This window comes from Pseudopipra pipra, chromosome 12, assembly GCF_036250125.1.
Source record: "Pseudopipra pipra isolate bDixPip1 chromosome 12, bDixPip1.hap1, whole genome shotgun sequence".
NCBI lineage: Eukaryota > Metazoa > Chordata > Aves > Passeriformes > Pipridae > Pseudopipra > Pseudopipra pipra.
In genome coordinates this window covers 2,457,575-2,485,130 of record NC_087560.1, presented here as the reverse complement: position 1 = coordinate 2,485,130, position 27,556 = coordinate 2,457,575, and the positions used below count along the sequence as shown (strand labels likewise).

At 42.4% G+C, this 27,556-nt stretch overlaps 1 protein-coding gene and 1 long non-coding RNA gene across 8 annotated transcripts in view; one reads left to right on the top strand and one right to left on the bottom strand.

Moving 5' to 3' along the window:
* LOC135420679 (uncharacterized) overlaps positions 1–27,556 on the bottom strand; it is a 42,930-nt gene that overhangs the window by 9,368 nt on the left and 6,006 nt on the right. For 4 of the 7 annotated variants that reach the window (XR_010433669.1, XR_010433671.1, XR_010433672.1 and 1 more), the window contains 3 exons: positions 27,362–27,534; positions 24,603–24,925; positions 24,412–24,490 (listed from right to left, as the gene is read on the bottom strand). This is a non-coding gene — a long non-coding RNA (uncharacterized LOC135420679). Of the gene's footprint in view, positions 1–21,180; positions 23,327–24,411; positions 24,491–24,602; positions 24,926–27,361; positions 27,535–27,556 lie in introns of those variants that run through there. The other 3 variants (XR_010433674.1, XR_010433675.1, XR_010433670.1) reach the window with 3 other exon arrangements.
* On the top strand, positions 3,982–27,416 carry CA12 (carbonic anhydrase 12). The gene is made up of 10 exons (XM_064668378.1): positions 3,982–4,790; positions 7,820–7,840; positions 13,951–14,130; positions 16,553–16,695; positions 17,529–17,624; positions 19,224–19,287; positions 19,726–19,883; positions 20,937–21,063; positions 24,855–24,939; positions 25,737–27,416. Exons 1-10 carry the CDS (start codon positions 4,601–4,603, stop codon positions 25,819–25,821), a joined length of 1,149 nt encoding a protein of 382 aa, XP_064524448.1. The 5' UTR covers positions 3,982–4,600; the 3' UTR covers positions 25,822–27,416.

Below are 27,556 nucleotides of genomic sequence, written 5' to 3'. Positions count from 1 at the left end.
GCAGTACCTGAAACATCCTTGTGTTACCAGCACTGCTTTCAGCACAAATCCAAAACACAGCCCTGGAGTAGCTACTGTGAAGAAAACTAACTCTATCCCAACCAAAACCAGCACACATCCTCAGTTCCTACTTTCTGAATGCCTTTTGAAGAGTCTCCTGATGTCAGCAAGACCCAAGTTTTGGAACAGTGCAGAACATTGTTGTTCCTGCAGGCTAATGGTTTGTCACTGCAAAGCAAGGCTCAGAAGGAGTTGCAAGACTCAAAATGAATTTCTGAGACTGGACTGCCTCTGGGTTACATCTTTATGTAAGTGTGACTGCACTGCAGACAGACAGACATACCCAGATCTGTGGCCACACGAAGCCGTGAGATTCAAGCCACAAAAGTGCAGCAGCAAACACTGTGATGCTTAAGCTTAGAAGGCAGAAAACAGACCCATCATCTTGCCACAGAAAGCTGTGGATTTTCAAGAGAAGTCTCCCGTGGCTGCTCCTGTGTCTCCAGCTCCTGCCTGGTTGGTCCTCACCTACCAAGACCAGAATTCAGCTCCTAAAGTGAGATGTGTAGATCCAGGCTTTGGGTGAGTGTCCCCTGAATTTAACAGACCACAAACGTCTCCAGCTCCTTAGAGAGCCAAAGGTAAGTGAGGTGCAGGTGTCCACTCTAGGAAGGAAGGCAGAACTGGGACAGCCAGATGAGACAGTCCAGCATTTCCATCTGTTGTTGCATCTCCGAATTCTGCTGTTTCCCTCCTTCCCTCACCCTTTAGTGACCCTCAGCCTATTATTTTGTACATCTGATCTGCTCATTAAAATGTAACAAGTGGTTTGGCAGCTGTCTGCGTGTTCATAAAAAAGAACTTGGCTGTCACAAATTGCTTCTGCCAGTCTTGGATCACCTGTGGGAAGCACTTGTGACCAGCCCTGCAGCTGGAGCCAGCTGGTGCAGGAGAGTCCTGTGGTTTTCACCTTACCTGTGCACAGGGTTGCAGGAAGGCATTCCTAGTGCTAAGGTTTGGCTGTGAAAGGCAGACAGGGAATACTTAGAAGGATTATTTATTCTCAGCTTCATCTGCTTGTCAAACAACTGACTGTAAGTATGTGATCTTTCAGTAGGGTAGATACAATATAAGCAAGGATAAGGAACAATTTCCTGCCTTGCACTGGAATTTTGAGAGACTGAGAGGCCTGCAGGAAGATCATATCAAGGAAACAAGGAACTTGCCTGTGATACAAATGCCACTCATAAATACCCACAGTCTGGAAATGGCCACTTTAACAATGGAGTGTCTTTTCTTGGAAAACAGTGTCAAAAAAAGACAACAAATACTGATGCTCTGAACAATATGTTTTATCTGCACAATTAGAGACTCCAAGAGAGTGGACTTAATGGCAGTGTGCACTAACATTTCAAACACAGACATCAAGGTTTATATTCTAGCACTGTTCAAATGTGAAAGCAGGGCTGAATTTAAAGGCTTCTGTCTTGTGTCAGTGCTGCAAAGGGCCTGACACCTAAGGCTCCTCAAGCACTGTGAGGGTTCCTGAGACAGCTGCACTCCCTCTGCCTGTCAGTGCTGTGCCCTTCAGCCAGCTCTGGGGTTACACTTTGTGCTCACAGGCAGCAGGTTCCCCGGGGTTGGGTGGTTGGTGTGCAGCCACCCTTGCATGCAGCCACTCTCACTGGGCCCCAGCATGCCCAGCCCCACTAACTGGGCTGGGGGTGAGGCCCCACTAGAAGGCCTTGTGCCCCAGACTGATTCCAGTGACTGCAGGGAGATGATTGCTGTCTTTGGATCCAACTGGCCTTTGCTTTCTGTTTACAGTATGCAAGGGGCTCCACAGGCTGTTTGTTACAGCCACTTATCCATGTTTGCTAAAATGTTTTTGAAGAAATGCAGTATCAGCATCTACTCTGACCCTTGACACTGCTCACATCAGAACCTTATTTTCTGGTTTATTACAGCCTCTTTTTCGGAGCTAAACACACCAGGAAGAGGGAGTGAGGGTGGTTAGGCAAATCATCACAAAACTCCAGTGTTCACTCTTCAGTGCTCTCTAAAGAGAATGCCTCCTCTCCTCCATTTGCCTTAGACTTGTCCTGCACACTTCCCACTGTCACATTAGTCTGTGCATTGCTACTGCCTTGGCAGCAGGAGACAGTGTGAGTTAAAGATTGATAAACCCACACCACAGAATTCACCCTGACCTTTCGCAATGGGGACCCAAATCTGCTACTTCCCCTGAGCCCCCGCAGCCTATAAAACCCCTGCACTGTCCCTGCCTTGGCCTGGTGCTGAGATGAAGACTAATTGCTATTAACCTCAAATTTCTTAAACCTAGAATAAAATAGCAAGCCCTAAGAAGTTTGTGCAGAACACAGGCAGACAACTGTGTCAGGGAGCTTTTTTTTCTTTTTTAGGGCTTGTATTTTAGAAGCAAAGAGCTTTCTATCCAGCTAGCCTTGAAAGCACAAGCACTGCCTGGAATTCCTCCCACAGATGTGAAGCCAAATTATGGCTTCTGCCATAGCAGAAACTGGGGAGGGAGAGATGTAGATGATGAAAATGCAAAAAAGATCCAAGGGGGATTCTGAGAATCAGAGCATACTTCATCATGGGGAACTTTTCAAGAACACTGGCAGAAGAGATGAAGGAAGGAGATAAGACACAGTTTGGAAGACAGGTCAGTCCATACCCTCCTACATGGCACGGCCTCTCTGTAGAGGAGGCAACTCCCAGCTGTTGGTACCAGCCCCAGCAGCTTGGCAGACAGGTTGCCAGTTCTGTGAAGGTTGATGACAAAAATCAGGTATTCTACAGAAACATACAAAATTGTATTTCCAAACTTCCACTAGGGAGGGTTAGGGAAGGTCCTGCAAGCAGCAACAACTGTGTGCTGAGAGCTCACATGGTTCAGCACACTCAGCAGGCCTCTGTACAAACACAGGAGACAATGACTCTCTTTTTTGGACAATGGCACTTGAAAAGTCTTGTTAAAATAATTTTCTCAATAGCTGACACCCTCTTCCTCTTAATTACATCTAGCTGAACCAAAACAAGCAGAACTACAATCTAGGTTTACAAAATGCCAGAGAGGAAGTGAACTCAACCACAGCTGCTTTCTGAAAGGCTACAAGACATTAACTATTTGCTGCTGCTCCCTGCAGCCTCCCTCCACCTGGACTGGGAGGACAGGGCTAGGGATGAACTGCAGCCATAGACCAGGATTGGGCTTTACCTGGGATCCAGGCAAAAGTGAGCCCAGTCAGCTCCCCTTTCCCTTTATTAACCTCATAAATGATGGTAGGAAAAAATAAGCAAGTCTAATAACATTGAGCAAGTAGTTGGTAAGTGAAGATGCTGAAAATCAAGTTTGACCAATCAATACTAATCCATGCTACAAAGTTGTTACTGAGATGTAGTAAGCAGTTCATAACAATTATAAAAAACAATGTACTCAGCTAAACCCAATAGTTCTTCAATGCCACCTGCTGCTCCTCAGCTATCCATGGTGCACTCTGTTTAACAGTTTATTCCTCAGTCCTTCAGAAAAGGACATTAACTTTTACCCTGTGCTCCTCTTTACCCCTCTCCATGTCCTGAACATAACATTAGATTCTGTGGCTGTTTCTGCATGAATTTTCACTCCTCCCTGCTTCATGTCTTCTCCTGGTTCCAAGAGCTTTCAGCTTAAAAAAAATCCCTCCCTCACCTGGAGCTAGAGAGTTCTGAGTTACAGTTCCTTCTTCCAGGATTATTTATTCACTTATTTTTACACAGCATATGAAATGAGAAAAATTTAAATAGACTGAGGAGCAAACATGGAAATTAACTGTGTATATCATCAGGAAATTTTACTTTAACTGCAAGTTACTGTACTTCATTTTTATTATCCCTTTCTTTTATAAGATAGAGATGATTTAAAGACGTTTCAGAACAACCACTTTGGAATACTATTATTTTTAACATAGAGTAACTACTGTCTATTCCATTAGCAAACTGTTTTTTTCCTATGGACTACTAAAGACTTCTACATCCACAGATAACAAAGAGAAAAGAGAACCCACCTTTTCATAAAGAAAAATATTGAGTTCTAATTTCAGGGATTTTAATATATACACTTTCTTGGACAGTTTTCATGGGAAGTGTCCATGGTCCCTCTGAGTTATTACCAGTCCCACACAGAGCCTCACTTCTCTTCCTCTCCCTCCAGTCCTCACAGTGGGCCATTATGCTACAGCAGACTGATCCAAACCTGGGAGCTGAGGGAGACACTCACATAGGCTAGAAAGACTCTGCTGTGGTATGGCCCATAAGAGGACAGCTTTTTAAAGCATTTGTGTCTCTGCTAAAGGGTTTCTGAAGTTCCAGGTTTAAATTCCCTCTCTAAGTGCTGGAGTCTGCCCTCTGAGCACCTCACTAAAACTGAGGTAATGAGGGATATGATCAGTTTTCTGAGGGTGTTGTGACCTAGAGGCAGGTCTGATTACATCATTTGTTTTGAGTTGAGTCTCAGGAGCTTTATAAAAAGCAGTCCTAAAAGCAAGGAGAGTGAAAAGGGGAGAGGAGGGCAATAACTCATTAGCAGAAGCTCTGTATGTGTGCATTCTGCTACTCGCCACATGTCTACAGGGGAATTTCTTCAGAGTGCAGAGAAACCTGTGGACTGCTGGAATATTATAAGTCTTTCCTTGAGATGTCAGCCAAGAGCTTCAGTGCAGTCACAGTGGCTGCTGTGCTGATTTTCTTCCTAAAGATACAACTCTCAGTGCAAGCGCCGGTGAACGGTAAAGTCTTTCAGCTTTCTATTTTATTGTAACTTAGGGCAGCTCTGTGTGTGCAGAAAACTGGCCTCTTTTGATTAGTGCTACTAATTACCATGCTCGAGGTTTATTGTATATTGTTGCAGTTTGTGGTTGTTTGGAGTCAGTATCCTTATTTCAGTTTCTCAGTACAGGTATTCTGGCATATACAGGAAAGAGAAATTTGTCCTCTGGTTTAGTTTGCATTATAGAGTTCTTTCATGCTCAGTATGCCTTGCTTTGACATCTTTTTGTTTCTCATAGAATGAAGCAGAGACTCAGAGTTAGTGGAGGCATCACAGCTTTCTCTCTGCCCTGTTTATTTTTAAACTGGAGGGGGGAAAAGGCAATCCCTGTGAAGCATCCCATACACTAGACCTCTTTCTCTTATATTTAAATAGGATTAGTTCTTTTTAGGAGTGAATGTTCATATATTCAAGCTGATTACAATAAATTTTCCCCCTTTCAAGCTAATTATCATCCACCTAGTGTTGTTATAGGATACCAGGGAGAATCATTATAAAGGGTTGTGTGAGAGGACTTGCTCAGCACATATATTCATGGGACCAAAATCCTGAAGGTTCAAACATGATCCAGAGCTGTTGGCTCCATGCAGAGCTCTGCCAAGACAAGCATTTTACCATTTTTCATATGAGCAGAATAAGGTGTGGAATTAAAACTTTTAAGGTCATCTTTTGTTGTTCATATATCCTCTGAAAAATGCCAATATTCTCCAGTAGAATCTCCCACCTGAAGGGCAGAAGTGCTTTCCAGAATAAGAGAATAAATTCAATGCTTTCTGGGTGTTTTCTGTGACCACACGGAAGATTTGGAATTGAAAGGATGTGTTGAAAAGATATCTTACCTTGCATCCTGAAGGGAATGCTGGAGAGCTCCTATCTTAGAATTAGTACCAAGGAATGGCAGGAGCTACAGTATCTGCCTATCTCTGACATCTTCCCAAGTAGATTATCACAACTACAACCATTCCCACTTTCCCAGTTCCCAAGTGACATTGGGAAGGTATTTTTTCCCTGTCTATTGAATCAAGGGCAGATTCTCTGGCTCCAGGAACCCCCTCTGCCATGCATGGGCATTAACTGTGCTACTCCCCAACACTCATCTCAGCATCAACAAAGAGGCAGGAGAGTGCTCACAGAGCTGTTCACTGTTCCCCTCTAGATGTTAAGCCTCCGATTTTGGGAGGCAGTGTGACAATCTGCCTCCTCCTCATTTCATAATCAGTCAGAGTAAGGATCATAACCTTGCTCACAGTCTGAGGTTGGCAGCTCTGTATGATCATTCAGACAAGATCAAGAAGATCCTGCCATCTGGTCACCTCTTCATCTCCTGACCTAAGCTGGATGAAAGGAGTATAAATGTGCCTCAGCCCAACCTACAGCAGTTGCTGTGATTGTGCTCACCAGTAAAGTCATGATGGTGGTGAACTGCAGGTCATCAAAATGCTCACAGGCTAAGGAATATTTCACTTGGCAAAAGACTTGAAGCTTTCATATATTTTTGTGTCAAGTGGTGTAACTGGCCGTAATATTGAAAATATTTGAAATATTTGGTTGTTTTAAGGTTATTCTAGATTATGAAAATCATAGTTTTGACATTCCATACACATTTCAGTGGTCAGTAAGAGCATGAACAGAGTAGCTATTGTAGTTAAGCCAATATTTCTTCAAACCCTGCTCAGATGAGGATATTTCTAAAATCTGCTGCCAGTCAGTTGGTGTCTTTATACAAGTTTTACCTGCAGAATGTTCTGAGCAGAAGACACAAGGAACCCCCAAAAGACCTCACTAAGAGATAATCCCCTCCAGAGTGAAGGCAAGAGGAAAATGAGGTTTCCCATTTTGAAATCGAAGACAGTGCATGAATTCTTCTACAGGAAGAACCTGAGGTCTTCAGCCAGGATGATTACACAGCTTTGAAAATGCCAGTGTGAAAGAACAAGGCACACTGGTCCTGACAAACTGAAAGCAGAGAGTTCAGTGTTCCAGGCTGATACAAAATATCAATACAAAAGAGCCAAGTGCAGCTGTTTCTCACTTCCCTACAAATCAATCCCAAACATTTCACACAGCATTCCTTGGAGAAGAGCTGTATCTGTGACTGCATTTCAGAGCACAGGAAATGCAGCCAAGAGCCATGTATTGTGCCTGTGAGGATAAATATCTGCCTGCCTGCATGCACACACTCACAGGCACACTGGGTGCTTGCAAGACTTGTGATTCAGGACTGCTTTCTAAGCAGAAGCAAAATTAAATTTGCAAAGAATGAAGATCTGCATGAGCCTGATAACCAGAACTGTTCAGGTCTGCCAGGACAAGCACCTCTAATTACACAGCAAGCTGTATGATTGCAGGTTTCAGGACTAGGAATAAAATAATTAAAAAGAGCGTTTAATAAGTCAAGACATTTCCAAAGACACGTAGAGACACTGTCCCAAGTTCAGTTCCTTAAGCAGTGGGTGAGTATTGATCATTTTAACACTCATTCACCCTCCCAGGATTCTCTGAGCTCCATGGGTTCATGTATCTTCAAAGTCTATCTATTAATCCCTGTTTCAGTTGGCAAATCCCAGAGCTGTACAGAAATGACTGTCCATCATTTCCCAGTGTAGCAACTGGCAATTCACTGATGTTTTTCAACTAGGCATGAAGGGGTTCATTGTAGCTACACCCCATTTAAATCCCTTACCTTCCCAGCCAGGAAAAAAACAGGGATGTAACTACACACAAAGTCTGTGGATATTCCACCAAAGAGAAAAAAGATAGACTGACAACAGTTTATGGGCAGGATCACAGGGATAATTATGATTACAATTTGGGTGAGAAAGGTTCCTAATCTTTGGAAGTGTCTATGGTTTGCTCAACAGCTGGGGCTGGAAGAATAGATGAAAGTATTGCACAGTGCAGTACATGGGTTTAAGTAGCAATTTGTTTCTTTACAGAGTAAGATCAATTTCAAATATTCATAATAATGTTTTCTTTGTCTTTGAACAGGGTCAAAGTGGTCTTATATTGGTAAGTACTAATTTGTATAATTCATACATACTAAGTTGTGGCTTTCTTCTCTGTTTTAAGGATAACATGCCAAATGTATTCTGGTGGGTATTTACTGGGTTCACTACCTTTGCTCAGTTTTGGATCTGGTCAGTTGTCTTGAAATCTGTTCTTCAGCCCAGGTTTCACATCTGGGTGACTGAGAGCCAGTTATTGAGTTCTAAATTGCCTTGTGGAGTGACAGGAACTTCAGCAGACTGAGGTTGGCCCTACAACTGCAGAGGTTCCCCAAAGCCCTGTTTCCTCACCAGTCACAGGCCAGCAGCACATTTGAACCTAGTTCTGCAGAGAGCATTCCTCTCCATACCCACATGGGTCTTCAGTTTTGAGTCAGAGTTCACAAATCACCTGTATCATGTTACTGAAGACTCGGGTCCCCAAAAATCCCAGCAGTGACAAAGCAGAATAATTCATATTCAGAAAAGCAGTGTTAATTTGTAACTAATTGAACTGATTTTTAACTAGTCCTTTTTGTGAGCTACTGACCCAGAAGGACCTGGTGGCTGCTCAGAAAGAAGATTTATCTAGATGTTTTCTTTTAACTGGTCAAATCCTCTAGCCAGGTATTTCCTCACTCAGAGTAGCATTTTATATGCCACATGTCCACAGAGAAGTAGCAGTACTGGGAATCTCACCAAAAAATGCTTGTTCTTAAGCTTTTGGTGCTGCTCCAAGGCAGAACCTCCGAAGCTGAAGCTGCCTCTCAGAACTCCTCCCTCCCTTTGGCTGAGCTCCACTTTACCTGCCTGGCTTCACGTAAGCAGAGGGAGAACTGTCAGCTGTGTGTGCACAGGTACTGTCTGACTGCCCTGCACACACAGACACTTCCCACCCTCATCAGGGAGAGTCTGACACAGTTTCATTGACAAAAGCCTGGGTTTTCTACCTTGGCAGCAGCCATCAGACAAACCTAACCCTGCTGGGTAGTAAGGAAAACAAGACTACTTTTGCTCCTTTTACCATCAAAGTAGAAGTTTTGCCCTCCATCCCAGGGCAGTGCTTGTTTCAATTAGTTACTTCTCCCTTTCTGGGAATTTGAGGGCCAGTGTTTATTTCCAAGTGTGTTGTTCTCAGTGCCCAACTTCATCAATTCCTGTTAAGCTCTTCCATACTGCAGTCTGATTTCTATATTCTAACGTGTGCTGGAGGATAGAGGGAAGGTTCACAAAACAGATTATCTTTTTCCTTTAACTACTGATTTCAAAATATATCTAGAAAAACATATAAAAGAAAATATATAAAAGCAACTTCAAAAAAATTAAAGTTGCAACTGAACTTGTACAGGGTAGTACAGAAAAGCAGAAGTGGAACATTGATCTGCACAGAGAAAACCAGGTATTAGAGAGACTGCACTAAGCCAGAGAAGAGCCTCTCCATACTCTTCTACTGATCCTGGTTCCTTATGGCAGCCTAAACCTCCCACCATTTTTCTTCATCCCTGAAGCACTTTGCAGTGCCTTTCACTACAGATAAGTCAATAGGAAGGGAAAGGAAATCAAGCAATTATAATGACAGTGCAGACTGATGTCGAGATGAGGGTCAAGGTGTAAGATTAAGGGTGGAGCAGGAGTAGATTTGTTGAGCAGGAGAATATGTAAAGCTGATTGTGGATACAGTGCTAGCAGCTCAGGGCACAGTGGCAAAGCAAGATGACACAGCATGTGATCAGGCCTTATCTGTTCAGCACGAGCTTTCCAAAGAAATGAGCATTTGTCTTGGCTATAATGGAAACTACTACATGAGATACAGTAAATAAAAAGGCTAAACCTCTTCTCTGTTTGCTTCTTCCTTAGCCAAGCTGCAGTAATCCTATTCTTTCTTCCTGTTTTCACTCCTCTTGTATGTATCCCAAAAAAAAGTGGCTGAAGGAAACACCACAGAACAGTGAGCTGAGGCATGAGCCCTCAGCCCTCGTGGCACAGGTTGGCTCTGTGTGCTCTCATGGGCTGCTTCACCTTCTGTAAAATGGACAAAAGACATCAAGCACGTTGTAAGAAAAGTGTTTTCAGTTAAAGAACTGAAGGAATTGTTCTGATGCCCCATAGCTCAGGACAGCATGTGCACACAGCTGCTGGCAATGTTGCTGTGTGGCTGGAAGGTGCAGGCCAGAAGTCCTCTGCCCCAGAAGAAAATTGCTAAAAGTGGATGTTGGGCTTCAATTCTTTGGACTCTGGCTTTCTGTTTCTGTAATGTAGGTGGGTCAGAAGGAAATCAGAGAACCAGAGTCATCCCTTGGGAGTGGACAAGCAGCTACAATGCAGAAAACCAGCTCTATAGACAAGTTCAAAGTAATAGTGCCGACAGAATTACTAACCTGCTTTAGCAGTAATAGTGCCAACAGAATTATAAATGTGCTTTAGCATGTGAGGAGACAACCTCATGCTGCAATATAGACACAAGAACTGTTGTTAACAGACAGCAGGCTAATTGTACTTGCACACTCTTTCATTCTTCTCTTGCCAAATACTCCAATTCAGTGGGGTGCTGAGAGCCTGTGCTAAGACCCCTCCAGTTCCCCTTAGGAAATGCCAGCTTTGGTGAACACACTAAAACACACCCCAAATTTCTCATACAGCACTTGAATGCAGTAGCACGGACAGCTACAGCTCTTGGCAATTCCTCTACCTCCCAGGCTTCCCTCTGGGAATCCACACCCTGGCGTGCCCAGAATGGTGGGACTGAGCTCTGCCTGAGCTCCCAGTGCAATGGAAACCCTGTGATTCCTCCCCCCAGCACGAATATTAATTGGTCATCAGAGCAAAAGTCTGCTGGTAACACTGGTCTCACAGGCCTATTTTCTCCTTGTTTTAAATGAGGCCACGTGCACATCCTGGGAGCAGACCCCCCTGGGGTGCTGTGGGGCTGGCTGCAAAGCCAGAGCTGTCAGAGGAGATGATACAGTGGGCACAGGCAGCCCTGTGCTGAGGGTGGTTTGCTCAGCTCACTGGGCAGCCTGACTGCCCAGGGAATTATTGCTGCTTTATTTACAGACAGCTTTTATAAAACAGCCACGAGGGCACAGCCAGGCTCAGGGCTGTTTACAGTGTGGCAGGGGAACACGGTCCTGGAAAATCAAATAGAAGAAGGCAACCCACAAGCTGGATTGGAGCAGCCTGAGTCTGCACTCCCTACACCAGGGAACATTCCTGGCAGCACTGGGAGCGGTGGTAGCACGAGGGTCCTACTTCCACTCACACCAACAGCTCCCTGCCTTCATTCACTCCCTCCACCAGCTGAATAACAGTGCTGAGGGGGTAGAACAGGCCCATGGCACAGTTATTGCTCTGCTGACAGTGCTGATGGCATCCTCAGAGCAGCAAACACCTTCTGAAGTGCCTGAGTCTTTCACAAAAGAAGAAAATTAACTATGAAGATAATTTTGCAATACTTCTTATGTTAATACCTTTTGGGACTTGTAACACAGGCCAATGTTAATACATCCACCTGCTGTTCTTTATTCAATAGTGATCAGACAAAGCCTTTGTAAACACGATGTGATTTCCAGTGAATTTATCTGAATGTGCTGGCACAGAAAAAGGAAAATCTGGTTCACAATCAATCAGTCATTTTCAACAGACCTAGCTGAGAAATGCCTTCCAGCTGTGTGGTTTATCTACCATGGAAATCTCAATTTCACATATGCAAACCCAAGCTGCAGTGAGCTCAGCTCTTTGAGACAAGAGTTTTGAGGCACTGAAATTAGAAAGACTACGTGACAAAAGGCAGAATTTCTATAAAAACAGGTTTTGTACCAAAAAAGGTTTTTTGTTTGGTTTTGTTGGGTTTTTCTTAATTGAGCAGGAGTGAGAAACAAGCAAATACTGCTGTAGCTTAAAGGCCTGTGAGTGAGTTGCAGAGTTATGCCAAGGAAAGGATAACTGCTAGTAAAGATCAAAGTACATAAAGACTATGATAACTACAGCATTTTATAGAAAACACAAAAGTTTTCCTTCTGAACTGGTGATGTGGGTGTGGAAGTTCCCATCTTCTGCTGCCAACTCTTTAGGGTATTCAGTTTATCCAAACATAGTACTGAAAAAATGATTTGTACTTCATGACACTGGCTGGGACCAGACTTGTGTTTTATACATCAATTACCTATTTAATTATCAAGTCTCCAAACCTGTGATATGTAGTATATTAAAGTCTTCTTGCAAACTCACTGCCTTAAAAAACCTTTTTTACATGATTGAGTCTTCTTACAACAAGGGCTTCTCACCAGTTTTTCTGACACTGTTGGAGTCTTAGCTCCCTGTAAAATGTTAAATATCAGTGTCATTGTCTTGCACATCAAGTTTCAACCTAAGAAACTATCATTTCCTGGGATATCCTGATGTATATTTTTCTGGGAAATATTCTTGAGTATATATGGAATTTATGCTCTTGTGGAGGTATTTGTTATTTGCCAAAAAATAGGTAGAGGATAGTATGCAGTCTTCTATAATGTCAGCATAACATTTATTAGGTTTTTTTAAGGAATTTCAGTAACTTTAGGATCTAAGAGGAGAGAAATTATTGTGATTGTCAGCAAACTGGAGTCAAAGATTTAAGCTGCAGCAACATCAAGGCCTATTCATACTGCAAAGCACTGATTGAGTCTGAATATCCACACTGCAAACAATGTCATGTGTTAACCTGTGTCCTGAATAACTTTAAACAGCTTTGACAATGAAGTGAGTCTGTCTTTAAGCACCAGAATTGCACTTGCCTCTGTCACACACACTGTTTAAGTCAGATTCACCTCCACTATCCATATACTTGGCAACTGCCTTGCATGTAAATAAAGTGAGCCTCTAATAATATCCTCCTGGCTGCTAATTTCCTTCAGAAAAGATCTGAACTTGCTTTGCCACTGATGACCTGATCTTCAAAGAAGCCAAAAGGAATATTATAGGTTTGGAAAAGAAGCCTTCTAACCAAAGGCTCAAGGGATTTATTTTAAGAGAAGTAAGAAACTATACCCTCTGTGTTATAAGTACGTCAGTGAGGAACAAAAGCGTGGTGACAACAGGCTCACAGTGAAAATCAAGCTGCTGAGGAGAGCACCAATGAAGTATCTTTTACCTGAAAAGCTTAAAGGAAGAGTAGATGTTTATTCCCTTCTGAAAGATGTGGCCTCATTGAAGCAGGGAGGCTCAGTGTCCTGTGTTATCCAGACCAGGCTGGTGATCCCAAAAGACCTTCCTGCCTTGGAAAGAATCATGACTAATGTTCAGAGACAAGGAGAAACACAAGTTGCAAGTATTTCTTCTGGTATTTAAATCCAAATAGTCTCAGCTTACAGCTTGTGAACAGCTGCTGGCTATTAATGTGTAATTAAATCAAAGGCACAATTAAAATCCTCTTGATATTATCTATTCTTTGTAGATCCTACCTCGGGCAAAAGACTATGAGGAAGAAAAGTTTCCTCAGAGTTTGAGCAAGTTATTGCAGGTCAAATTCTCATAGCACCTTCCATTTTTGCAAGTTAGCTTTTCAGTGTGGGTCATGCAGTCTTGCTGGATGGAGCCAGACAGTTTGTACAGTGAGGGAAGGTCTGTGAGGGGCTGGCTTTCTGTGCACTGAACTCTGTCAGCATGAAGTCACTTCTTTCAGCAATCCTCTTCAGAAGGCTGGAACAGCCTTCCTGGGCTTGTGTCTGCTACTTCCATAGGGAAAAGTGATTCATGTCAGTAAATAATCCAAATACTGTCACAGATCCAAACGTTCATGGGCCCTGTAGAGACAATGCCATTGGGGAGGCTCAGGGGCACTGTGCTGCCCGTGGTGCTGCTCCTGCAGGTCTAACCCTGTGAGCTGCCAGCCCTGCAGCTCCCCAGGAGTGTAACAGCAGCAGCAGCTGAGACTGTAAAAAAATCGAGGGGCAGTGAAAGCAGTGAAGTGTCTCAATGTGAGATTTTTTTTTTGGCATTTGGCCCTTTTCTATCCAATGGCACAATTTTCCAATTTTCTATCCAATGGAAAGATAAAATTGAGATTTAAAAAAAAAAACTGCCTAAAAATTCAGAAAAGGCTTCCTTTCCAAATTTGGTGTTAAGGCTTGACAAATGTGTCTCTGTTGATTTGCACAGGTCCTGATGGAGAGAAGGCCTGGCCAAAGAAATACCCATTTTGCGGAGGAGTGTTCCAATCTCCAATTGACTTCCACAAGGATATTCTCCAGTATGATTCCAATCTCCTGCCTTTAGAATTCATAGGCTACAACGTGTCCTCCACTGACCATTTTACACTGACCAATAACGGTCATTCAGGTAAGGGAGCTCAGTGACAGCAGGAGTTGGGAGTTGCAGGAACTCGTGGGTTTTTTGCTTCATGGGTGAACTACTTTGGTTATCAGATGAAATTAAGCTGTGCTGATAAAGCCTTCACATCTACAGCACAGGCTAGGGAAACCTGGGAATGTACTAAGGACAAATGCATGCCCAGTAAGCTGAGTTTTGAATAAAGAGTTTTAAAATAAACTCTAGGCATGTCAGAATTAATTCCTGAGCTTTTCTTACTACTTTGGTTGTGGTGCTCTGAAACAGCAACAGACTTTGTGATTCTACTGAAAAGAGATAAATTGATAAAATATGAGTGTAATGGGTCTCTGGCATCCTGGGCTATCAAAGCAGCTCAACTGAATTACATGGGCAGGGAGGGAAGGAAAAAAAAGAGCTAGGAGCACCATTCTGTTCCTTTGATTTCAGACAGAAACCTCTCTAGCATAAGATAAGACCAGTAAGAAGACAGAATAATAATTAGAAATAGCATACAAGCATGCCCTCCCCACTGCAGCACTTAAACAAAATGTCACTACAGTAGGTAAAGGCAGAAAAGATGCAGTCTTATAAAGATCTATTATATTGACACAATATATAATACCAGTTAGTTCCACCATTTTTCATTCCTTCCTGAAACATTTGAAGACATAGGAATAAGAACAGTTACAAAGCCCTCCTTCTTTGTATCCTTTTCTATTTTATAAGCATCAAAATAACCTGTGTTATAAAATGGCCTCTGCTCTGCTCTGGCATGTTTGACCAACATGCAAAAGTCTCTTTTTCTCTCATTCTTTCAGTGAGGTAAACCTGCTCTACTGAACATCATAAGCCCCTTCTTCTCTTAGGACATGATTCCTGGTTTTCCTCTTAATCAATTCCTCCATCAAAATCAGGTTCCTTTAAACTAGGAATGGCTGGAACACCTTTTCCCTGTGAGCCTTCTTTTCCTAAAAGTCCTTCTTGGTCCCGAGTGAAAGACTGCACTGTCACAGTTGAATGCTTTGGGCTGATGTGAGTGACAGGCAGAGAAGGAAACATTGACACTTTAATGGTGCCAGGAGGCAAAAGAACATCACAGGGAGTCTGTCCCTCACATAATAGTCACTCAGGTACAGGCAAATTCCTTGTAGAGTCTTTGTCACCTGTCATTGTCACATCTCACCCCTAAAACAGAGTTTGACTACTTCCTAATGAAAGCCAAGACAAAAACATGTTCCCCCTCAATAAAAATGGGAGTTCACTTCTAAGGTCAGTGCCCTCCTAGAAAGCAGGGGAGATGCAACGTACTCCAGAAACCTCACTTAGGTACAAATTGATTGCTCTGAGTAATAAAAAATTAGGCTCTGTTGGAGTGATCATTACACAATCTGCTGCTGCCTTCTCTTTCAGCCAGAGAGGAAACCAGTAGGACACTTAGTGTTGTCTGTCAGTCATTCCTACATATAATTAGTGTGCTTCACCAGCCAGCTCATCCAGATACAATCACCTACTGCAGCCAGACCAAAAACAGTAGAGCTCAGAACAAGCTTTTTAGGATCATAGGCTTGCAGCTGTTCCTTCACTAAGGTTTTGAGCCCTGTTTCCCCTGAAAAACGTGTCTGGCACACTGCAGAAACAAATTATATTCACACCAGAAAGTAATAAAGAAATCAATCTGTTCTTGACATAAACTGTTGCTTTATGGAGTACCAAAAGTCTCAAGTGAACAACTGAGAACTTTCTCCTGAGTTAAGAATTACTACACCAAAAAAACCCCAAACCCAGCTTGTCATCCCCACTGGAGAGTATTAGTGAGCAGAAGGGAGGGGAATGCATGCCAAGGTCTCCATCCAGTCAAGAGAGGAAATGCTAGTTCATAAGGCCTGGGGTTATCTTGCTGCTTGACATCAGTGTTCTGGGTTCTGGAAGCAGTGAGGAGAGGGAGAAGTTTATTTGGTTTTACCATACGCTCCTAAAAGAAGATTAAGAAGCAGAGGAGTTCAATGTAACAGGAGATAAAAAATACCCTGATAAGTCTTAATTTACTAAGACATTTTCAATCATTATGAGGGGATTGAAAGAAGGCACACAAACCTAAGTTTTGCTCCAACATAGCACTAATTGTCTTCAATAAGTCTGAGATAAATTTGTGTTCTTCAGGGAGAAGAAAGATTTCCATTAGCAACAATTCTCACACTCAATTCCTTCATTTAGGAAAGTAGAAAAAGGGTATGTTCTAAATTCTCCTGATTTACCTAGAAAGGGCTAAAGAGGACTGAAGTGTTTATCTCCCCCCCAGACTGAGATGGGTCTGAGTTAAGAACCTGCTTTGTTCATGCTCCCTACATAATATACTTAGAGTAGTTTTATTTGCCCTGTTCTTGAGAGCCGTGGTATCATCTGCTCCCATCTGGGTTTGGTCTGCTTGCAGTGAAAATGTACCTGTCACCTGCCATGTCCATCAGGAACCTCCCTTTTGAATACACTGCATCTCAACTCCACCTGCACTGGGGGAACCGCAACAAGTCCGAAGGCTCGGAGCACACCGTGGGTGGGAAGCACTTTGCAGCAGAGGTGAGACAAGCTCAGGCCAGGGAAAGAGCAAAGAAGGGTGGGCAGGTCCCACTGCTTCCAAGTGGGATCTGTGTCCTGGGGATAAGGCTGTAAAAGGCTGCTAAGATCTGGGTATATACTAAAAAACGGATTGTGCAAAAAAAGGTGGACTCTGATGTACTGTCACTAAGTCAGGGAGTTAGAACTTGGGCTCCAAACTCAGAGCTGGAACAAGGTCACTTGAGTCATTTCAAGATATTTGGTACCTTGGTTCTTCTCTGTAAACCAGGTATATCTTTTAGCTGCATGGCACTGCTGCTCTATTTACCTTTGCTCACCTTCTTCTATCCAGCGAAGAACTATTTGCTGCCTTTTCTAACCTTAAATGATGGATTTGGGAATAGATTTTGATAGGAAGTGCCAATCAGATATTTACCTCAAAATTATTAAAGTCAGTCAGAATAATTTGTTTGCATAACAGCACTTTAGGAATCCATTTCTTCTCTATTTAACACTGAGTTTTGTGTTCTAAATATTGAAGTGTTAAGGTGGGATTTTTTCCAGAAAAATTTACTAGTACTACAGTCAAGATGCTTTGAAGCTGAAGTCATTGATCCTCTTCCCCCCTTCATTATGAGGGTTGTGGGGTGTGTGTAACTTGGCTACAGCAGGGCTGGAGGTGGGACTCCCAGGACCTTTTGATTTCTCTAAAAGGATCTTACCCCCAGAAATCACTAAAGGACCCCCTTGTATTGTCTTATCCTGAGGTGGTTGAGTTGGTCCTTTTTAGCTGTGAAACAGAAATGTGAGCACGACCCACATGTTACTATAACAAAGTATCCCCTTCTTTGTAGCTGCATATTGTGCATTACAACTCTGAGAAATATCCAGATGTAACAGCAGCAATGGACAAAGAGGATGGACTGGCAGTTCTGGCTGTTCTCCTCGAGGTAGGATCCTTTGGGGGTTTGTTGTTGTTTAGAATATGCTTTCAATCATTTAGTCATCAATGTACAAGATTATCCAGATCATTTAAGAATACAGTGGCTGAATAAAGGTTTTTCCTTTCCCCTCTCACCAATAAAAGGTCAGATTCCAGCAGCACATACCAAAACAGGAACACATTCTGAGAAAAGAGGAATTCTGAATATTGTCTCATGGTTTTCAGTAAATTAACTTCAGCTATGTTAAATCCATTTTTGCATTCGTTTACAAACTGATGATTGGTAGGGTTTATCAAACAGGAGGCAACAGTGAAATCCCAGCTCAGTCCCTCAGAACTGCTGGAGCCTGGAGCAGTTTTGACCCAGCAGAGGCACAGGCCTGCCTTTGACCACCATATGTAATTAGGATTTAACCACAGTCTTCATGCTGCTCTCTTCCCAGATTCTTTGAATCACAGTTTACAGTAAAGAAGTAAATTCAGTGACCTTTTTAACAGGATAGAAGGACAACTTTCCAATTTTCCTCTCTAAAGCCCCACATACAAAGATAATAATGATCATAAACAGGTTTTATTTTAGTACCTTGTGTGTATGTCTCCCTTTTCTTGAGGATTAAAACTCCTCAATAAGATAACTGTAATTTTTAAATGTGAGGATTTTCTGCAGCATAGAAAACCAAACCTCCAGGCTTTCACATTTCCATCAAAAAAGTGAAAATGTTCTAGTTAGCAGACAAAGCTCTCATTAATGCAATCCCAGCTCACTTCCTAGCAGCTCTAAGATTTTGACAGTAATTTTGTGTTACATTTCAGTTAATTTGGAAGTTGCAGCTGTGAAAAGTTTCAGAGTATTGTATATTTTGCTAGGGAATAATACTGGTATCTGGTTATTTCCAAGCAATGATATTTAAAAATCAAATTAGGGAACAATGGAGATTAGATCTTTGAAAAACTTTCAGCCAGCTGGTGGCTATTGCAGTTGATCTAAGGACACCAGTTTACTATGTCTGGTTGTCAGAGGAGTTGCTAAGCACCAGCTCTGAAGAATTCATGAAAAAAGACACTGATTATCAGACAGAAAAGCTGCTGGTAGCAGTTGAAAAAGCTGGTCTTTGTTGATAGTTGAGTTATAGCCCTTGCCAGTGGTACCCAATGGTGTCATTCTTTATCTTCCTGGACTGAGGGGAGCAGCAGACTGAAAAATGCTTGTGGGTGGAAAACTGTGGCTTTGATGAGAAAGCAGCAGATGATCTGAGAAGCCTGTCAATTGAGAACTTATGCCTGCAAGGTTCTCAGAGGTTTCTCTCCTTTTGCTCAGCACTCTGAACAGGCAAGAGCAACAGGGGCTTTCAAGGGCACACTAAAGTCTACATTGCTGTTGTTAAGGCAGCATCCTGACAAGGCAGCTCTGACAGCTCTCAGTGGGAGCATAACTGTGCTCTGAGGACAGTGTTAGAGTTCTGAGTTATAAAATCCCTTATGCCACTCTGGTACATGAATATCTGGACAGTGGGGACACTTGCCTTGTGACAGGCCATCCAGTACAGCCAGAGGAGCACAGACTCACAGTGGGCTGCACAGCTGTTTAACAGTGTGATCATTTCAGATCGGACCCTTCAACCCCTCCTATGAAAAGATCTTCAGGCACTTCCGGAATGTGAAGTACAAGGGTGAGTGGCTGCACCACACTGGGAATGGCTGAGGGTACAGATGCCACCCTGAGAGGGATTGAACTGGCTGAAGAAACAGCCCAGAGATCTCAGACAAACCTGTCACAAACAGAGACCTCCAAATGCAGTGCATTTCTGGAGGAGTGTATGGCTGCCAAGCACCACGTGTTCCTGGCTGGGCCTTTTTTCTTGCACACGGTGGTTTTTAGTTAATCTGGCCTTCAGTTTATCTTACAGGATATCTAAGACAAGATTTGTACATAGACACCCTAAAAAGCTGTGTTCCTTATTAAACTGGAACTATCCCTGCTAAAAGGTATTTTTCCTATCCTAGTGATATGACACCAAAAACATCTACTTACTGAAAAGCAAATTCACTTCACTGGTGCACTGCATGTATAGGAATGATGCAGGATTTTCCATGAATCCCCTTTTTAGATCAGAAGGTCCAAGTGCCTGGCTTCAACGTTCGAGAACTGCTCCCTGCCAGGCTGGATGAGTTTTATCGCTACGAAGGATCCCTGACAACTCCTCCCTGCTACCCCAGCGTTCTCTGGACAGTTTTCAGACACCCCGTTACAATTTCACAGGAGCAGGCAAGTTTCAATAGAGCACATGTTTCCCTGGTTGGGGTCAGAACAGTAAATGCATATTCTCATTTCCTGGATTGCTCTTATCTTCCTGTAAAACTGAAAGAGAGCCATTGCTAAAAGCCTTCAAGTGGGAAGAACAGCACAGAAGTGACAGAAATCAATACCTTGTTCTGTTTGGAGTTAGCATGTTTTCAGTTGACCAGAATAAATAAAAGACAGACAACAGCATAGCCACTGGTACAGTATCAGCTTGAAAACATCACAGTCAAGTGAGATTAATTTCTGTTTTCACTGTGTCCTTACTCCCTGCATAAAGACTCTCCATGAGTTACTTGCAGATTGCTTTGTTCACACTCCAGGTCTGAATACTACTCACTAAGCATTTTAGTGCTACTTCAATCCTGACTTAGGTATGACAGGTTGGGTAGATGTTAAGTTTCTAAAAGCATGTGATATGTTATTTGTCAGTCTTGAATCCCTAGTGTTTCTCCCAACTGATATTTTTTGTGCTCATCTAATTAACTTCTTTTGTTCTTAGGTGGCCACTTACACAAACTATAATAAACTCACAATCACTGTCTTCTGATTCACCTAATTACAGACACAGGGGAAAATGTTATTATCAAAGTCTCTGATTAAATCACTGCATGCTCCTCGTTATGAAAATCCATTCTTACCTTTGTCCACTCTGTCAGATCGTGTCTTTAGCAGAGTAAAGAGTTCTTTCATAAAGTAGTTTTTAATACTGCTTAGGAGTTAGACTGTGCTAGGGGGAACATGCTGGAAAAGGCCACCATGTTTCCTCCCCTCCAGTTTTCCTGGTAGATAATCACTAAGCAGGATTAGTGTTATCAGGATGTAAACAAAACACAGGTATGCATTTGGAGATGCCTCACTCTTTACACAGTATTCTGTGTTTGGGCTCACGGGCCACATAAGACCTAAGTATCACTTAATGATCCCCTTCCCTTTGATTTCAAACACACTCCCAGTGATCACACCCTGGCACTGCTTTCTCTGGATCCTGGGAGCTGAACAGGGTGCTTCCCTTTCTAGCTCCTGGCCCTGGAAACAGCCATGTACTGCACGGAGAGTGACGACCCCGAGCCCCTGGAGATGGTGGATAACTTCAGGAACGTTCAGGAATTTCACGAGAGACTGGTTTTCATCTCCTTCCGTGAAGGTAAGTTGTGTGAATGCTTCTGTGCAAAGGAACAGTGCCCAGTCCTTTGGGGACACTTGAAATACTGAGGTGGCAGTGCTGTTGCATCTGTACCACTGCACAAATACAGTGGTACATTTTCCAGCAGATCCCTTTGCTCCCTTTTCTTCTCTTACTGCACTGTTGCATGGGCAGCTGTACAAGAATAAGGCACTCACAGAGTACATAAGAATTATTTTTTCCACAGGGGGTGTCAGGCAAGACCTGCAACCCTTCTGATCAAAGGCAAGGAGGTAAAAGAAGAAAAACGCATTTGGCCTTCTGATGCTTAGCAGAAGTATTTGCTGCCACTACAAAGACTGAACACCTTAAGCTGGCCTTGCCTCACCAGTGATGTTTGCTGGTTCTCAGCAGTGTCAGGCTTGGTTTTAAGCAGACCACACACTTAAAGGGAATCACAACTCTGCCTTTCAGGGACACTGTTTTGGGGAAATCACACAGAATCAGAGGAGGTCCCTGAGGAATTCAAACTTGACAAATAAAAATAATTCATAACACTGGATTGTGTGATCCAGTGTTACAAATAAAAAAAAAGGTCATCTTATGAGGAAAAACTGATTTAAAAGCTTAATTATGCAGGGTTACACAATGGCAATGCATAGGTTTGGTGGGGGGTTTGCACAAAAGTCTGCACCTGTGGTGAGGAGCTGAGCTGTACCCACAGGAAGGCATTGGAGTATATTGTTTGTGCAAAAGGTATTGTTCCAAATTCTTTGTTGTCTTGCAAACAAATACTCTCAGGCGTCTGTGAAGGTGGCACACACACTGAGGGCAGAGGAGTCTAGGCAAGCCCCTCTACTGTTTGAAATGGAGACTAAAAGATTTCTAAAAGAAAAAGGAGACAGCACAAAAAAGATTGGCCAAGCAGTAAACTTTCAAATTAATAAAATGTGTTAGGACATCATTTCACCTTCGCCTGGCAGCTTCTTCACCGTTTAGATGAAAGAACAGAAAGCACAGGAGTTGTGTATGTTCAGAAATGTCACACAGCAGCCACTGCAGGGACAGTTCCCTGCAGTAACTGTTCTTGCCATTCCCCCCTGCAGACAGACCATTTCATAACAGATATCTTCTGATGCAAAGCTATAAAGAAGAGTGAAAAGCAGAGATCAGCCAAAAAAAACCCATGCAAAACATTTCTCTGCAATCAGTGATGCTTTAGCCTTGTCCCCCAGAGGTGGCTGACCTCCTGCCAGGTCAGCTGCACCAAACTCCCAGCCAGAGCAGTGGGAGGCATCAGCAGCGTTTGGCCCTTACTTGAAGCAAATCTCCATCTTTGAGATAAAACCCAGAGACAATTTCACAAGCCCTCCTGTGGCTGGGGACCATTTCAGTTCTCATGGCAACACCTTAAAATCTTTCTAAAGCTTCCTGTAAGTGGAACTACCATGAAGTTTCTTTTGAGTGCCTTCTCTGGAATTAATGCACATAATTAGTAATTATTGAAATTTATCAAAATTTATCAATTTATCAAAATTTATCAAAATTCAATACCTGGTGGACTTGGCAGGGATATGTTGTTGATTCCTAACCACACCCAAGAGCTAGTGGTTTTCTGAGTCAGACTGGTCAGTCAGAAATGAGAAATGCACTTATCCATCTGTTCCTTAAGTGCACTTTTCAGCATTGACTTACATTCTTTCTGTAAATCACACTCAGTACTTAAAAGTAGAAGGTAGAGAGTTACAATCCATGATCCCAGTAACTGAAAATCAGACACTGTATTTTCATCCAGGAATCTCCAAACACTTCACAGAAATAGCATAAGCATTATTTCCATCCGTGGGGGGAAATCTGACCCAGATGTGACTTTCTCAAAGTTGTTGCTGTGAACCAGTGCCAAACCCAATAATAACATTTGGCTCCCCCTCTGCTAAGCCACATTATTTGGCTCCCATGCAGAGGTGACACCAGCTACAGAAACATTTTCAATGTCTCTTTAAAGCTGGCATGACTTAGCAGAGTTAAATGGTGTGGCTTATTGCCCATCCTGCTGTTCTTACCCAAGAACTGGTCTTTATGGCTATGAAAGAGGCTGCTCAGTGCTCCTTGAATAGAAACTCCATTCAGTCCAACAACATTTAATTACAGAAGCTCATTGACTCTATCAGTGAACCATAGAAAAAATGTTCAACCCATTTCAGAAAAGGTATTCATGGCCCCTGTAATCTCACATTCCTCTCACCACAGTCACAAAGGCTCCCTCACAGGTGCAGCCCCTCACCTAAAGGGCAAAAAAAGAAAGACAAAGAAAAAGAAGAAGAAAACGTTGCCATGAAAGCACAGTTCAGTCCAGCTGGTTGGGGGCTGGAAGTGCCCAGCCTGATGCAGCTGAACCACGGGGAGGGACAGAGCACACCTGAGGAGAAGGGGAGGAAAAGCCATACAGGGATCATGGCTTAGGCCAGGCAACCCCAGAAATTTGTGACAGAAATCCCATTGTGCACACCTAGAGCCCAACTAAGCAGGTGTTCAGAGCAGCTTTTCTGCCCTTTCAGTGCCAAGGCTGCCACCTCCACCTGAGCACAGAGGCCACAAGATGAGGCCACTGGCCTGTGTTTGGCATCAAAATTGCAAATGACTGAAGTCTTCAGTCATCCACATTTTTGGTGCCAATAATTAATATCTAAATTCATGGTCACTCTTAACAAGAATACATTTCAAAAGGTCTCTAATCTTGAAGGATTATGCAGCAAAACTCACATATGTTCATAATGTATTCTGGCTGTCAGCAATCTATTCCAATGAAATCAGCTTCACATTCAGCTGGAATTTGTTATGATGTTCAAACCTTCCACTGCCCACGAGCTCAGTGGGAACTGGTGTCTAGTTTTGGTTATGGTACCATACTGGAATTCTATCTAAGCAAATTTTGTAGGAAGATTGTCTCATCAGACAGAAATGCTCCCTAACCTTCCTCTTCAAAGTACAAGCTCTTTTTTCTACAGTTATCTTATCTATTTGGTGTTGTATTTTCTTGTCCATTTGATGCACCTTTACTATAACAAAACTCTCTTTTTGTAAAATAGCTCTCCTTCAACTCCATGTCAGTTTGAAAGAGTTCTGATGTTGCTTAGAGAGAAATAGTCATTGGATAAAATGTAAAAAACAATGAATTAAGAAAATGCAGTTAAGAGAGCTCACCTTCAGGATCTTTGGGGAGGCCAAAATAAATAAAAATACTTTATTGCCAAAATACATATATGAAGGTCGCTAGCAAATATAGAATTATAATTATAATGCTTAACATCTCTATGCAAACAAGGGAACACTCAGATCTTCATACCACTATCCTGAATTCATTCTTACCTTCTTCAGTGCCTTTAAGTAATATTCTCAACAGCAAAGCAGATCACTTCTCAGCTGTCCACACTCAGTGGTGTTCTGCCTTGAAAAAACAAAAGGCTTTGAATTTAACAGCCTAACTTGCCTGGGTTTACTTTTTTAGTTCTGCTTATGATCTCTTATACATTATAGCAAAAAAATCAAGATTTTCTGACCTCTCTGCCTGTGCATGTTGGTGCTGTGACTCCAGTGTGTGTCTGACTTCCCAGCACGGTGAGCTGTGGATCCAGCTGTGGGAGCAGGACCTTCCAGGGCACATCTGTGCAAAGTTACCCACTCCAGAATCACAGAACAGGCTGCAGGAAAGCTGCAGCTGCAGAATGCAAATGTTATGACACCTTAGGCACTAACCTTCTCCTCTCAATCAAGGATATTGACGGTTCTGGATGCTTTCCCTCCCTTGCTAGGTTTTGTTGTGTCTGCTGTGATAGCCTTCATCCTGGCAGTCCTCACCATCCTTGCAGTAGCCTTGTGGCTCCTGAAGAAGAGAAGGTAAGATGTGTGCCTGTCACATCACAGAAAAGGAAGCCAAACCAAACTTTTCCTCTGACACAAAGTGAGTCTAAGTAATGTTTGATCTTTTAGAAGACATGATCTCTTCCTACAAACTTTGATTTGTTTTTGTCACTGTAGACATTATTTCCCCTGTATCATACACTCCAAAGCAATTCTGTTTTATTGCCAGCAAAATGTGTTTATTTGGCTGAAAGGTCTCTCTGTGCTGCAACCTCTGTGCCAGAGTGGCCACCGTTCTGCCATTGTAGGAGTGGTTGGGTTTTGTGAAAAGCAAACATGTACAGTTGTTTTTCCACAAAATAATAATTGCTGGAGCAGAGCTCAAGTAAACCCTTAAAAGATGCAAGGCCAGGAAATAGAGAATTGTGTGTGAGAATCAGGGAGAACACAAACCCCGGAATATTTCCTGGAACAGTGAGGGAAACGAAGAGAATGGAATTTTAGAAAAACCTCTCCCAAAGGTTACATCATTTTAGGGGAAGAAATATGTATTGTTAAAAGATCATTTAGCCACTGTTTGCCAACAAAACCAAATCCTGGGAAAAAAAATCTAAGATTACAAACTTTCCTACAACCTGATCCCTTTGCATCCTGCACTGACTCCGCACACAGAATGTGTTCTCCTGAAATATTTGCAACAATAAGCTACGGTGACATTTGCACTGGTACAGAGAAAAATAATCTCATGCATGCATAATGGACCAGCTTAAGTAACTAATGGTGCTTTTCCTTCATTGGCATTACAGTTCTTTAATACATTTGTTTTATTTTAGCTGCAAAAAGGAAGGGCAAGACAACAGAGGAGTCATCTACAAACCAGGCACATACAAGGAGGAGGAAGACCTCTCCAAAATGTGATGCCCTGCTCTGTCACAAAAGCCCCTTTTCATTCACAGCACTGATTTACCTTGGATTGGTGGTCTCTTGTTCTTGGCTAATGATAAGCCTCAAGAGAGTACTAAAAGCAGGTACCAGCCAAAAGTCTTGTGTAGCCCTCATTCCCTTGTTTTCCAGAGAGATATGATCAGTTAATACCCCTGAGCTGAATTCCTCACCACATTCCTTTCATGTCTGCTGCTCACTGAGTCTGGGTGTTTTAATTGATTTTACAGTTAATCCTAAACTCCAGTTTTATGGTTTGTTTAGCACAGGTTTTCCCACAGGTGTTCCAATCTGAACACTCTCATCAAGCTACAAGAACTCTTCCCTGCTAAATCAGAGTATTGCTTTCAGCATGGTGAATATAAACAAGATAAAGGGCAAACTGTATTTGTTGTTCAGCTGATACAGTTTTTAGAAGCACAGCAAATGATGCCAGTACATTCACCAGTGGAGCTGGAAAGGAGGAAGAGGGAAGTGTCAATGCAATGGGAGCCACAAGGATTATTAATGGAGTTCCAACCCAGGAACTCAGTGCTGAAAAAACACTACTGCTAGAGGAACAGCTCACCTTCCAGACATCACCCAGCCTCACAAATCTGCTCTGGAGGCCAGCCCTGACTGTCACTGAAATGAGAGAAGCATCATGTCTTATTATCCTGCTCTTATTTATAGTGTGTGTATGAATGATGTGGAGATAATGCAGTTGCTGCTGCTTTTAAGCAGACTTGTCATTTAATCATAAATCCTGATTGATTTTACAGTGTATATTACAGCTGCAATTAAACAGTAGATGGTTTTGCTGATTTAGTTCTCTGACTTCAGTAATTTCATTCCTAGAGAATAATCTAAATTATCTTTTCAGACCTTATAAGCTAGATACTAGAGTCTCATTGTACATTTCTGAAGGTGAGAAGCATAAACCTGACCCTGTTTCCACTGAAGACAATGTGGAATGTCATTGACTTCAGGAAGAAAAGGATGGAGCCAGCCCAGCCCCAGTGCATACAGAATTCCTCTTGAACTGGACATTTAAAGTGAGGATCTGAAATGCTTGTACTTAACACACACAGAGGAAGTGACAGAGCACAGGCTTAGTCCTAAAATAACTGCAGGTCTGAAGGCTGCTGAACACCACAGTCTGACCTTCTCGCTCAGAGCCATCTTACATTCAGTAGCAGCACCACCACAGTTGTGATTTTAAATAAATAAACTCTTATAATGTGTGTTTTCTCCTTTAAAAAAGGCAGATGCAGACAGTTTCAGCATAGAATGGTTTAGATTCTTCCCCTTCCATCCCCAAGAAAACTGTTTGCTGTCCAAACCAAGCTTTTGAGTGCCACGAGAAATAACTTATTACTTACTGTATATGAAATTTAGGAAGGCAATCTTACAACTAAGCACATTGCATATTCCAGTATTATTATCTCACATAAACAAACACATAAAGGTCAGCTTGTTGAAGTGTTTGAAATTATTTAAAAAGCAGCAGTTGTGTGCTATGGGGAGCGTTACTTACTGTTTGAATAAAGGTGTTTAAAGACAAGATCAAATAATAAATTTTTATGCTTTTTCTTTGGTTTCTCTTGTTTCTTCTTGAAGAGTAACATTTTATTGTGTATTTTAATCTTCAGCTCAACTGATTAAAAACATCCATCAATCACTCTCTTTTGCAGGCAACATCCTTGACACCTGTGAAAAGAAGCACCAAACC

Excerpts from the sequence above, each read along its gene's own strand:
- CA12 (XM_064668378.1), top strand. The coding sequence starts at position 4,601 with ATGTGTGCATTCTGCTACTCGCCACATGTCTACAGGGGAATTTCTTCA. Across the intron at positions 7,841-13,950 it reads GTCAAAGTGGTCTTATATTG|GTCCTGATGGAGAGAAGGCC; the intron begins GTAAGTACTAAT and ends TGATTTGCACAG. Across the intron at positions 21,064-24,854 it reads TTTCATCTCCTTCCGTGAAG|GTTTTGTTGTGTCTGCTGTG; the intron begins GTAAGTTGTGTG and ends CTCCCTTGCTAG.